General features: G+C 40.2%; 1 protein-coding gene across 1 annotated transcript in view; it reads left to right on the top strand.

The window, feature by feature from the left end:
- Positions 1 to 13,042, top strand: part of RAPGEF5 (Rap guanine nucleotide exchange factor 5) — a 155,552-nt gene that overhangs the window by 133,259 nt on the left and 9,251 nt on the right. Inside the window, exons 20-24 of the mRNA XM_064412141.1 lie at positions 963 to 1,141; positions 4,386 to 4,476; positions 7,083 to 7,133; positions 8,208 to 8,295; positions 11,464 to 11,528. Coding sequence (XP_064268211.1) covers positions 963 to 1,141; positions 4,386 to 4,476; positions 7,083 to 7,133; positions 8,208 to 8,295; positions 11,464 to 11,528 — 474 coding nt within the window. The remainder of the gene's footprint in view (positions 1 to 962; positions 1,142 to 4,385; positions 4,477 to 7,082; positions 7,134 to 8,207; positions 8,296 to 11,463; positions 11,529 to 13,042) is intronic.

The following is a 13,042-nucleotide window of genomic DNA, read 5'->3' as shown; positions in this document are numbered from 1 at the left end:
CCTGTGTTTGGGCATCTCATATTTTTATTGAGATTTGCCTCAAAAGAGTAAAAGACCATGATTATTTTCTAAAACCCTTCTCTGTGAATGGCTTACATATGCAAAATGTCCTATGCACTTGATAGTGTTTCAGTAAATATGGGATTCCAGAAATAACTCTTTCATATCACTTTAGCCACAAAAGAATTCACAGTTTCAGCAATTCAGATGGTCACATTACTGTCCTTGTTCTTGTTAGGCTTCAGTGAGATGAAGAATACTGGGCAGGCTTTATTAAATGAGGTAATGGTGCACTTCAGGGCCCATTGGGTTGTTTCAATGACTTTGATAGGTTCTAGTTTGGGTTGTTGAGTAAAACGCAGTTAACAGTAGAAAAGCTCTCTTGAAAGTACCGTTTACTGAAAAGCATGTTGGCTTTTTGAGAAAATGAATGTGAAATTGCCTTGGTTTTCACCAGATGCTTTCCTTTTCTTTCATTTTGGGTTCTTTTATTCTGTTTAGACACTTTAAATTTGAAACTGGCCACATTTGGCATTTTTGTATTTTTTTTTAAACGGAAATCATGACCCACACTTCTATTGATTAAAAATTGTCTAATACAGAAACAAGTTTGAAGAGAAAATTTTCAGATTCTGCAGTGGTTTGATATGGTTGATTTTTTATACTGGAACAGAAGTGATGACATACAGAAATAGATTTTTTATGTCATATACCTGGCTGTAGCCAGAAATGGAACCTTGGGAATTCTAACAAGAAGAGCATATCTTGCAGGATTTCCAGTCCACCTGCCTTCTGTAATTTTGCTAAGCCAAACCTGAACCATTTGTGATTGGCTCATGGATAATGAAAAAGTAACCATTTGTGACCAGACCTTGTTTCAAAAACATAGTTCTAAATAATTTACAGTTCATTTATATTTAAATTGTTTTTATATCCCTAATGATGTTGTCCCTGTCTTCCAGCAAGAGCTGATATACTTCACGTTCAGCAGACAGGGCAGTGCTGAAAACACTGAGAATCTCAGTCTTCTGCTTCAAAGATGCAACGAGGTCCAGCTTTGGGTTGCCACCGAGATACTCCTCTGTAGCCAGCTCTGCAAACGTGTACAGCTAGTGAAAAAGTTCATCAAGATCGCTGCCCAGTAAGTTGCTGGCATTGCAAGATAAATCCTTGAATTCACATGGTTTGTTTGGCAAAAAGTAGGTAGAGAAAAAAGGAAGGAAAACTCATTCGTCATCCTGTGTTTTGATAGTGTAGTAAACATTCCTAAATAAAACGGTCCGTAGATAACAACAGATAACAGCAGAGCCTGGTCAAAACTAGGCCTGGTGGAGTGTGTGCTGCTCAAATCTCCCCTGGCAGCTTAGCTGCTGTGTCTGCAGTGTCAGCTGCAACATCCCTGATGGTGCAGAGATGGCTTCTTCTGAGCTGAGATAACCTGAGGACTGTATGATGGAACTGTTTTGGCAGCAAAACAGTCACACACAACTAGATAGAAACCAAGACATTCTGCTAGGAACTTGAAAGTCCTGCCTTTAGAGAGGAGCCTAACTGCAATAAGCTGTTGCCCCATGTAATCCTCTCTGGAGTACTCCTTTACTTATTGGAGGGGTAGCTTTTTCATATGTTAGATTTGACAGTCTACTCTTTCACTGTTACTAAGTAGTACTGGCATTTATTCTATGTCTTGCAACAGAATGCAAATATCTACTATACACAGATTTATTTTCTCTGTAATCACGCTTTGTCTTAGTAACCAAGGAAATGGAGCAATTTAAATATGTGCAATCATCCTCCTCACCTCTCTCTCCACTTGTTGGTCTTCTGCAATATTTGAATATGCATGTTCGTGGAAAATGTATAAATTGTTCCCTTCATCGACTGGGCTGATTTAATTTGCAAGGCACTTACATAGAAAGGACTGTTCTCTGCTGAAGCAGTGCCTTTAGAGAAATTAATTCTTCTAATCTAATCTAGTGTAACTCATAAATGTGATCCGATTTAGTTTGCAAGTTGTGTGGTATCCAGTAATATGTTCATTTTCTGCCATATCAAAGGCCAAAAAATGGTTGTTTCTAGGTGCCTTGCTTGCACCATTGTGGCATTAATTTGCATCTCAGGAAAAGGTTGTGTCAGTCATGGATAAGAATATATTTGTCACCAGATTAAAGTGTTGCTCTATTTTTATTGATTCCATTCTGTTAAGTGAAAAGCCAAAGTTATGGAGACTAAATACAGGTGTCAGTAAGCCGTAGACAGGCTCTCCCCGTGAATTGCAGAAGCACCCATCACTGGAGAATGTAGATGATGAAATAAGAGAGTGTGTAGTTTTCACAAGATTTTTTTTTTTTAATCATAAAAGCTGCTTTCGAAATGAACACACCACTGTATCTCATCAGTTCTAGAACAGTTGATGAGAGAGGAGCAATTAGGGTGGAAGGATGGTGTGCTAAACACATCATGAGACAAGCCAAGCAGCCCTCCTGTTTTGTTTATGACTATGGCAGAGAAGGAGGGAGCTATGAAGTGCTCTGGCTGCTCCCTGTTCTCTGCTCACAGATTCAGCCAGGAATCTTTGTCTGGTAGGAAACCACCAGGACAAAGATTTCACGTCCATCATCTGTGTGCTTTGCTGTTGAGGAATGCATTTTACACGAGTGCGTCACTACTTAAAAGGGAGACAGAGTTTTTGGAAAACAAATCCATACGCTTCTGTTGATGAGTAGTCTAAAAGAGAAGGCAAGTGGTTCAATAAACAAAATTAATTAGCATGTCATTAGAAAAAAAAACATCCTGGGGAGTTAAAGAAACAAGTCAACGTAAGGTTAGAATGAAAAGATTACAACAGCAGCTTTTTGCTCCCCAAGCAAGCAGTGGCTGGCTGTGAGAGACATCCATCCCTTCTCTCCACTGCTTGCTGTGAGGAGTGGGCCCACCCAACAGAAAGTTCATGCAGGCTGCACTGGACACCTTCCTTGTTTTGAAATGAGTTGCCTTTGGGAGCTGCCTGGCTTTAATGATAAAAAGAATCTAAGCAACAAAGTTAGGATTAACTTGAAGACAGCTGAAGTGAAGTGAGAAATACACTGTCTCAAGATAGTACACTGTGATAAGGACAGGCTTTATAAAACTTGTAACAACTTCTGGCCATTTTCCAGGCTAAGGCCTTGGCATGTACTTTTCCCTGATGATAAATCCCAGTGAAGCCAGTGGATTCATTCACACTTTAAATTGTCTTAAAAGAGGATTCACACTCTCACACACAAATGCGCCCATATATATTTGTATGGTCTCCAAAAAGCTGCAAGAGACAGGGCAATATTTTTGTTTTAAAAGAACTCAGTATTTTAGGATTTCAAGTTTCCTAATGAACTAGAAATAAGCATGGTCTGATTGTATACAGTAAAATGTCAAAAAATAGAGGAATCGAGCAAATTGAGACCTGTACTGGAACCAGTACTAGCTGCAACTGGTTTATAGGCATATGTAAATTGAACACTAACCAGATTTTCAGACAATAAAAATGATGAGGGATTGCAAATGCATTGGAAGATAGATAGATAGAAAAAAAAATTATCTAAGGAGTCTAGTGGCATGTGCAAACAACAGTAGGATAAGATTTAATTTAGATAGATGCCAAGTAATTCAGCTACAGAATGCTAATACCGAGCTGAAGAAATAAATGCATGATTGTAAAGAACAGCACTGTGACAGAGGTCCTTGGGTGATAATAGATGACAAATTAAAAGAAAGGACAAAATGTGATGCTGTTCCAAATAAATAATTTGCTGTTTGTTTTATGCTTGCATAAGAATGTACAACAGTAATTATATTTCTTTTTCCCTCCCCACTGTCTCACTACATGAGAAAGTAGTGAAGGAAATAAGAGTTAAATATGAGTTAAAATAAATTACAAAGAATTCAATGAAGGATAATAACAATATGGAAAAGAAAATTGCAGGCCACAACTACAAAGAGAAATTGAAGGAGCCTATGTTGTACAATTTACAGAAAAGATGAAAAAGAGAATGAAAATATTTATTATACAACAGAATAGAGGTCAAGGAATTATTCTGTATGGTAAAGGACAGCTGGGAGTAACTTGAACATTGAAAAGGGAAAATTACTTTTGACAGCAAAGTGAAAAAATTAACCTGCCAACAACAGGGTTGATGAGACAGTAGAACGTTTTCTAAAAAACTTCTTAGAGACCCCATCACCTAGACTGCAGGTGGTTATGAGAGGACATTTAATGAGTTCATTATGTGGAAGATGATTGTGTGTTAGTGCTGAGGGTTGAAATGAGACTCAGTAACCTAGGATACGTGTGCATTCCATTTATCGCTGATTCTGAGTACAAAAAAAATCATATTTTCATTCCTCAGCTGTAAAGCCCAAAGAAATCTGAATTCATTCTTTGCAATTGTTATGGGTCTCAACACTGCATCTGTCAGCCGGCTGTCTCAGACCTGGGAGGTAAGACACATCTTTATATCTTTCAGACACTGTCAAAAGCATTTTGCACAAAGGCTGTATACTGGTGAATTATCTTTTCTTTATGATTATTAATTTTTCATGCTGAAATCAAACATGGAGGGAGTGTTGGTGGAGAAAATTCTTTGTGACCTGAAACCTTAGATACACAGATATTAAAAAAACTCACCTAAATGTGTCCTTCCAGAGTTTTAAATAAGAACAAAGCATGGAGATCTTATCCCCTTAAAACAAAATCAATTATTCTAGCATTTTAAGTAGATGTCAAAACAGAAAGTCTTACAAAGGTGGCTCCAAACAAGCAATACCTTATTATGGAATAAGTTAATTAAAAAGCCAAAACAACAAAGTAGAAATAAACCTTCTTTAGTTGTCTTTCATCAGCTTTTTTTTGCAGCTGCTCGTCTTAAACAACAAAGTTGGAAGATGAACCATGAATAAGGAGCATACTGGAGAACAGAGATTATTTTCTTAAAAAGCTACTGGTTGCTACACAGGGCATGAGTTTAAAGGAGGGACCCACCGGGATCTGTATTTATGTTGTGATTTTTTTGTTTCCATCCAAATAGCATCTATGTTGAATTACAGTGTCTGCAAGTTTACTGTATCTGCTGATGAACCAAATACTGGGGAGGGGGTAATTGAGCAGGGTGGGTTGAAGCCTTATCCCTCCTTCATGCCCTTAACACCACAGGTGGGCAGTACCCCAAAAATATCAATCTGTAACACAGAGAAGAGCTGATCTCCTGCCTTGGAAATATGCCTGAGCACCAGCAGCTGGGACCAGAGGGCCATCAGAGATTTACAAACCTGTCTGACACTGTCCAGAGCAAAGTCTGCCCCTTCAGCTGAAACCACACATATGGAAGCATCACTTGTATGTCTGAGGCTTTGACACACAGAGGAGCAAGGACTGTTTACAGGGAGTCAGATAGGCAAGGAAGAGCTGACTTAAAAGATAAAGTAAAAGTTTTAGAGAAACTACATACCTGAGGACGATGATACAGAAACCCTTGCCTCTGATAGCTCTAAAACACTTTTCTGGGGAACATTTGCCCTGGCCTCCTCCTAAGTTGCCTTCATTGCATTTCTCTGGGCTCTGGTAGGAGAGTGGAAGAGACCAAGAGTGGTCTGAAAGGCAAGGATGCTGATCTGTCCTGCACAGAGCCACGCAGAGCTCTGCTCTGTGCTGAGGCCTCTGGAGATCATGTGCTGCCAGTGGACTTCTCTCAGGAAGAGCAGAACATGTTGCTTGTCAGAACAAAGAGTGCATCTGCATTTGTACCGCTGTAAACATGTCACGTTTCTGTGTGTAAAATATTTATCAAGTCGCACCCTTTCTTTTTTTTATTTGTAAAACTTCATTGCACTGGAAGTTTCAAAAGCAGAAGGTTATTTGCATTAGTAATGTGACTTCTAGAAAGTAGAGCAATGTTTTTAAATTAATTATAATTACTTACACATGTAAATGAAACAACCTATATTTAAGCAGCCATTTAGACTAAATCACATTGGCTCTGCACCTGATTTTTTAAACAAGTAGTATGCTTCCTAGTATATTCCACCTTTTTTTCCTACAGGTATCCAGTGTTTTAGTGAGCCTCGCTTTCCCTGATTTAAGATAGAAAAAAACGTGAAATTGCAGTTCAATGTTCAATAATTTTAGCATTTTAATTGTACATATCCACTTAATCTAATTATTCTAAATCTCTTTTCTCTTGGTATTGTCACTGTAGCTGTCAGGATCTAAGGACAGACAGGATTTGTATTAAGAGTGGATCTCTTTTACTAGACTAACTACTATGGCTGGAAAAAATAGACAGGCTTTAAGGTCCACACACCATTCTTCAAGTCTGAAATACCAGCATGAAAATTTACATTGCAAATAATTGCTTTGAGTGTAGTGATGTGAATCCATTAAAGCATCTTGGAGACAAAGAAGATTAATGCTTGTGGAGTAGAGCAGGTGTTGGCGTGAGGGGCAAGACAGTAGTTTGTGCCTGGGCTCCCTTAGAAAGTGTTTTATGCACCTCTCTGTGGGATTAGGAGCAGATACCAGAGACAGAGTTTATTAAGGAAATGTCTCACTTCAGCACCAGTATTTGCCAGTGTTAACCCTGATCAGCACTGGTGTGATGTATAAAACAGCACTGAGTGTGACACCTGTTAATTTCTAGAACCCATGTTCTGGGGCAAGATTGATTACAACAAATGATTTAACATGGATGTGGTCAGTTTCTGAATTCTCAACCTGTGTTACTGATCTAACTTGATATGGATGTTTAATCGTGGAAGCTGGGGAAGAAAGTAAAACCAGCTTCTAACAAGCAGTTTCCATAAAAGAAGGATGCACATCCCCAAGACGAGGCTGCAGGACCCAGTTCCTTGCTGGCATTGCACTGAACGTGGTCTGTGATTGGGGCCCTGGGAGCTGAGGTTAAGTGCATGTGTTGGTGCTTTCAGCAGGCACTTCACCCAGAGCAGTCTCATGGAAAAAAATGCCTTAGCATTTTTCTGCCTAAATAAAATTATCTTTTTTTTTTTTTTTCTTTTTTTTTCCTTTCCCTCTCTGTTTACCAACACTTCAGAAAATTCCTGGGAAGTTCAAGAAACTTTTCACTGAACTTGAAAGTTTGACGGTAAGTATGGTGTTGACAGTAGAAGAGTATTGCTAGCTTCACCTGCCTTCCTTCTTCCTAATTTATTTGGAGTCTGCCTGTTATTGTCTGGAGTTGGACTTGTCATGTCAGATCTGTGATTTGCTGAAGGCAACGTGGCTCTCCAGAGCTCCGAGGTGGTCTGCAAACATGAAAAGGAAAGAGGCTCTGTGCCTGACAGAGGGAGGAAGGGCAGAGAGAGGAAAAAGTAGTATCACCAGCGTCAATTTGGGAACTGTTCTTTTTCTCTGGTAGCTAATCAACCTTTATCTGGAACAATATGCTGCAGATCAGGAGAAAAAGAGACCAGTTCAAGTTTTAAAAAATAAATGTCAAAATCTGAGGCTTGAGGGTGTTTGTCAGCATTATCAAAGCAGAAGAAACAAATGTTTCCTCTGGCTGTCACGGAAGTGGGTGCATGGTAAGATCACTGCCTGGCACAGGGAACAGCAGATCCAGCCTTTACCAGCTGTCATGCTTCTGTACTTGGAGTTCATTATAAATGAATGTGTTTTAAAGATTCTGTGTGAGCTGGTGTTTACATTGGAAATTGAGATGACTTTTTGAATTGCCTACACAATGCCACTGAAACATACTACCTTGTTTTCTTTGAAAGTCTCCAATGTGCTCCATGGATCTTAAAGCAGTTTTTATTGGGATTTTTTTGGTGCTGTTTGGTGATGTTTGTTTTGGGTTTTTTTAAAGAAGTTAATCAGCAATACATTCGGGCATACCTTTTGTGCTATATAGTAAGAGATTTTGCTAATAGAAATTTGTGGGGAAATTACAGAGCAGTCCAAGTGAATCTATTCTGCAGTTTCCTCTCAATTTAGCACTGCTTCATCTAGAGGAACATAATTGCTTTTGTTCCTTTCACTGTTTACGTTCCTGTTCAGTTTAGCATGTCGGCTAGCTTAGAAAACCTTGAGCTACCTTGCATCCCAAAGAAACCTTTTATATCTAAATCATGTTCAGATCATAAGCCTGTAATGGATTTAGAATTGCTCTTTTTATAGCCTATTGATTTTTCTGTCTATTACTCAAATGGTTTTGTAGGATCCTTCTCTGAATCACAAAGCTTACAGAGATGCATTCAAGAAAATGAAATCTCCGAAAATCCCCTTCATGCCCTTACTTCTGAAAGGTAATGTTAAAGCTTGGCTGCTCTTCACGTTGTTAATTAAAATAAGTGTAAGGAGATTTTTCCTTTGGATGCTCTTAAGAGGAGTATGTGACAGATACAGTGGTATTGACAAGGTAGCACTTGGTCTGGATAATAAACAACTTCCTTTTAAGACGGGGGAAGATCCCAATTTTCACACAGGTCTTAAACCTTCATAGTGTCCTGTCAAGTGTGGATAGAGCTGTGTGCTTTTACTCTGGCCCCATCCCCTTCAGCGGGAAGTGTGCCCCTGCAGACCCCTGAGCCAGTGCCATGGTCATGCTGCTGCTCCGAGATGCCTGTTGGGAGATGCCTCCCTGCTTTGCTGGGATGAACCTGCCCTGGTGCCACCCTGAAAGCAGAACCTGCCCTGTCTGTCTGTCCTTAGAGGAGGGGATTTCCAAGCCTCTCATAGGTCTGAAAGAGATAAATAAAATCTTACTATTTAAAATCATTAAAAAAAAAAGGGGTTTTATAATAAAGTACAACTACATACTTATGCAGTGAGCTGGACAGCTAATTAAGTGGCAAGTATTTCAAATATTCCATTGTCTTGGAGTCATTAATTATTAATTGCCTAGTCTTTGAACATGGCAAATTCATTTGTTTATTCCTGTATTCTGAAAGTGTTCTCTTTAGGCTGTTTATTCCAACCTGCTGCTGTGAAATGTTTGAAGGCAGTTCTCCAGATCAGTTGGTGACAGTTTGGGAGCCACCAGACACTTCCCCTCTTTGCACACATCAAAGGAGTTTACATTAATTCAGATGGATACAATTATCAAGGCTTCAAAATCAATATTTTTACAGTGTTCTGTAGTATGTCTTCCTGCAAACAAAAGCAGCAGAAATAAGTCACTTGTAGCAATGATGTTTGCACAGCATTACAATATGGTGTATAAGAACCTAGACAGCATTTGTATATTTAACTTGAACTGGAGATAGCAAGAGGACTTTGAAATTAATGCAGTAATGTCCTTCAATACAGTGGTCCATAAGGAGATGTTGCCAAGGTTGGTAATTCCCAAAGTATTGCACAGTACAGTGGAATTTATTCCATATCAAGCATATTTGTATTAAGGTCATTTCCAAGACCAGTAAAATAAGAATGGGTAACACAGAAATCATTAATAACCCAGCAAATTGCTGTATTTCATCACAATAGGAACAAAAGTAGTTTCAATTAAAAAAGGAAGAAAAATCTTAAATTATGAAAAATAACTTCAGAGTGTCCTTTAAAAAGTTAATTAAATTTAAATGCAGAGCTCTCACAGCACACAGACATAGCTTTTGAAAATCAGGCAGATTTTTCAAATGTGTAATAAAATACTGTGATATACCCTTATAACCTAGTTCAGATGCAATTTTCTGCTCCACTGAATTTATCTACACTCTTAGTTGTTGGCTGCAAAGCAAATTTCTGTTCCTTCTGCCCTCAGAGATATACACATTGCTGTCAATGACTTAAAAAGCTGTGTGGAAATTTCTGCTTCCAGTATAGGTTTTTCATTGAAGGTGATGGACAGGTTTTAACTGCATTGATATGGACAGAAGTACTGCCTGTGTCCTGAGCTCATGTCCTTTCTGTGTCCCTTTCCCTGGGTGTCCCAAAGCAGCCCAGCAGAGGAGGTGCAGAGGTTGTGTTCCCTCCTTTCCCTCTGCTCTATAGGATGCAGCCCAGGGGTAGGAGAGGTGCTGGAGCTTTTGGCAGCATGTGCTGTGCTTTCTGCATGTCCAGGCTGGCACCCTGTCTGTCCCAGCCCAGCCACCCTAGAGGCACAGCGCGATGGAGACATCATCCCCCAGGAGAGTCCCAGCCCCGGCTTTCCAGCAGCATTTGAAGCCGTTTAGCATTTCAATCCCAAGCAATTACAAAATGCCTCTCAGGCACAGAGTGAGCCATTGAAACCCAAGGAAATAAATCAGGTTGGCTCTTTTGAGGGAGGGCGAAGGTAGAGGTGGATGGGGGCCGGTGTGTGACAAAGCTTCTCTGCACGTTTCCACTCCTGAAATCCCCCAAAACCGTGGGGTCCATGTGGGTATCAGAAGGAGTCCTAGGGGTGAGGACAGGAGAAATGCTGAGGGGCACAGCTCGACTGCTGGGCTGGAGGCTGACACTCTGCTGAGAGGGACGCTTGTCCCATTTGCTGTCTGCCGTTCTCCCAGTGGCATCCACAGCTGTGACTGCTAAGGAGTAATGGTATTGGAGTGCCACCTCATTCCTTCAGCATTTTCTCCTCATGGATCTCCTGGGTACCCTCACATGCAGGAGAGCTGATGGGGCCAGGGCTGTGGTGCTCCTGCCAGTGCTTTCAGTAACCTGGAGGCTGCACTACTGAAGTCAGAGCTTCCACTCCCACAGGGAATCTATTCATATTCTGGTACTTTATGTCCAAGATAAGTCTCACTTCTGACCTAATACACATTAGAAAAACAGAGAAAATGGCCTTGAGCTACTGTTTTAATTGTATCTTAACTTGGCAACATTTCTTTTGCCTGATATTCCCTCCCTCCAGTTCATTACACTGTGTTCAGTTCTCTTCCTGGAGCCAAATATACACCTTTTCCTTTTCCTCTGACCTTTTTGTTGCCTTTGCAAATTCCCTCCAACAACACTACATAAAAGTGTTTTTCCCTAGACATAATGTTTATTTCAAGACTTTGGTGTCTTGTGTTTAACCTCTCTGGCTGTCCACTGCTGTAGCCCTTGTCTTTGGGGAGGATTCACAGTCATTGGTCCCACAGAGGGAGATGAAGGGTGTCAGAGCCAGCTCTGGGCTCAGGGACAGACCTGTCCCAGCCTGGGCACAGCCACGAGCAGAAGGTCTGGATTGGTGCTGCAGGATGTAGGGAGCAGCATGCCATGCAGGGCCATCCCTCTGGATGCCCTCCCCTGCTCCCAGTCATCTTCTGTATATTATGCATCCCAGAAGTAGCACAGATCAAGTTTAATATTAAATCCTTGCCCCCACTTAAAAATACTCTTCTTAACAATGTGTAAATATTGTTGTTATCTAATAATCTCTGCATGTCATCATTAGGCCAGGCTTTTGTTTCACTGTTACAAGATATTGTGTCAATCCTTAATGGGATACTTTCCTTTTTTAAAGAGGTTGTGAATAGTAATTGGTTTTTTGGTGGTTTTTTTTCCAGATGTAACATTCATCCATGAAGGAAATAAAACGTTTCTGGATAACCTTGTTAATTTTGAAAAGCTGGTAAGCTAATTTTATCCTTCCTGTTTTTCAAAACATTCATGTTCTCTTCTTCCCTTTGCTTTCCTTATCTTGTAATACTGTAAGGCTTTCTTCTGGCTGAACCAGGAGGAAATAAACAGGGATAGAAAAGAGCAAGCAGGATGAAACAGCCAAGTCTCTTTCCCCTGCCCTTTTCCTCTGTTCCGTTCCTTCTCCTTCCTTCCTTCTCTGCTTCTGTGTAAAATGGCTGAGCCAATAATGGCCATCATCACTGCTACACATTCCAGTCTTCACTTGTACTCTGTGAGATCAATTCCTTTGCACCACCTCGAGGGCTGCCTCATATGTGTTAAGTTCTCCCACTTCAGCTTTCTCTGAATTATGTTTCCTTTTTTTGTTTTTTCCCTCAGGTTTCATTAGTTTATCACTTAAGGAAAGATTCCTCTAGTTTATCACCTGCAAGTGGTATTGTAGTTTTAGAGATCTTAAGTGACAGAGAAACCTTTTGATCTATGTTAAATGAGGAAGAAAATAATGCCTGAAATACAAATTAAACTGACTCTAAATATTACTATTGTAGCTTTTATGCATAAGGGCACTTGATGATGTATTTCTGGCCACATTCACTCTAGGCATCATATGACATCTACTCTGGCATGGTATTACTGAGAGAGGTTTGAGTTGCCAAATTTGTGTTGGTTTTTTGGTGGTTTGTTTGGTTTTTGTTGTTGCTTTTTGGTTGGTTGGTTTTGTTCAATTTGGGGAGTTTTCTGTGATAACATTTTCATGAGATCGCTCAGTCTGTTCAACCTAGAGAAGAGCTCATTGCAGTCTAGAACTTCCTGGTGAGGGGAAGAGGAGGGGCAGGCACTGATCTCTACTCTGTGGTGACAGAACTTGGGGGAATGGTCTGAAGTTGTGTCAGGGAGGTTTGGGTTGGATATCAGGGAAAGGTTCTTGACCCAGAGGGTGGTTGGGCACTGGAACAGCTCCCCAGGGAAGTGGTCACAGCACAAACCTGACAGAGTTCACTAAGTGTTTGGACAGTGCTCTCAGGCACATGGTGTGATTCATGGGGATGGTGCTGTGCAGGCCAGGAACTGAACTCGATGATCCTTGTGGATTCCTTCCAACTCGGCTTATTCTGTGATTCTATGGCACTAAAAGCCAAAGTCTATATATTTGAACAGTGGTGGAGTAGAGAAGTTTGGATTTTTTTTTTTTTTGTTGGCCTATAGTATTTGACCAAGAAGCCAAAATGTTCTTTGCAATTGTCCAGGTGTGCCATGGGACTGTTATTCCAGACGGCTGTGGTTGGTGAATTGTCCCAATTATTTTCTCCATGTGTTTACACTTGTTTGGGAATGAACGCACAACCATGGAATTATTCATGAACCAGATGTTGAACTTATTTTCACATTCTATCATAATATACATTGTCTTTCAACTTGCAAGCAGATGTAGGCTCTGACTTTTGAACCTGAGCTCCTTTTTTTCATGTTTTCTATTTGATTTCTGTACCTTTTCTTGTTGCA

The sequence above is a fragment of the Passer domesticus genome, chromosome 1 (genome assembly GCF_036417665.1).
Source record: "Passer domesticus isolate bPasDom1 chromosome 1, bPasDom1.hap1, whole genome shotgun sequence".
NCBI classification, from domain to species: Eukaryota; Metazoa; Chordata; class Aves; order Passeriformes; family Passeridae; genus Passer; species Passer domesticus.
Note: the sequence above shows the minus strand (reverse complement) of the source record. Positions and strands in the feature narration are given on the sequence as shown.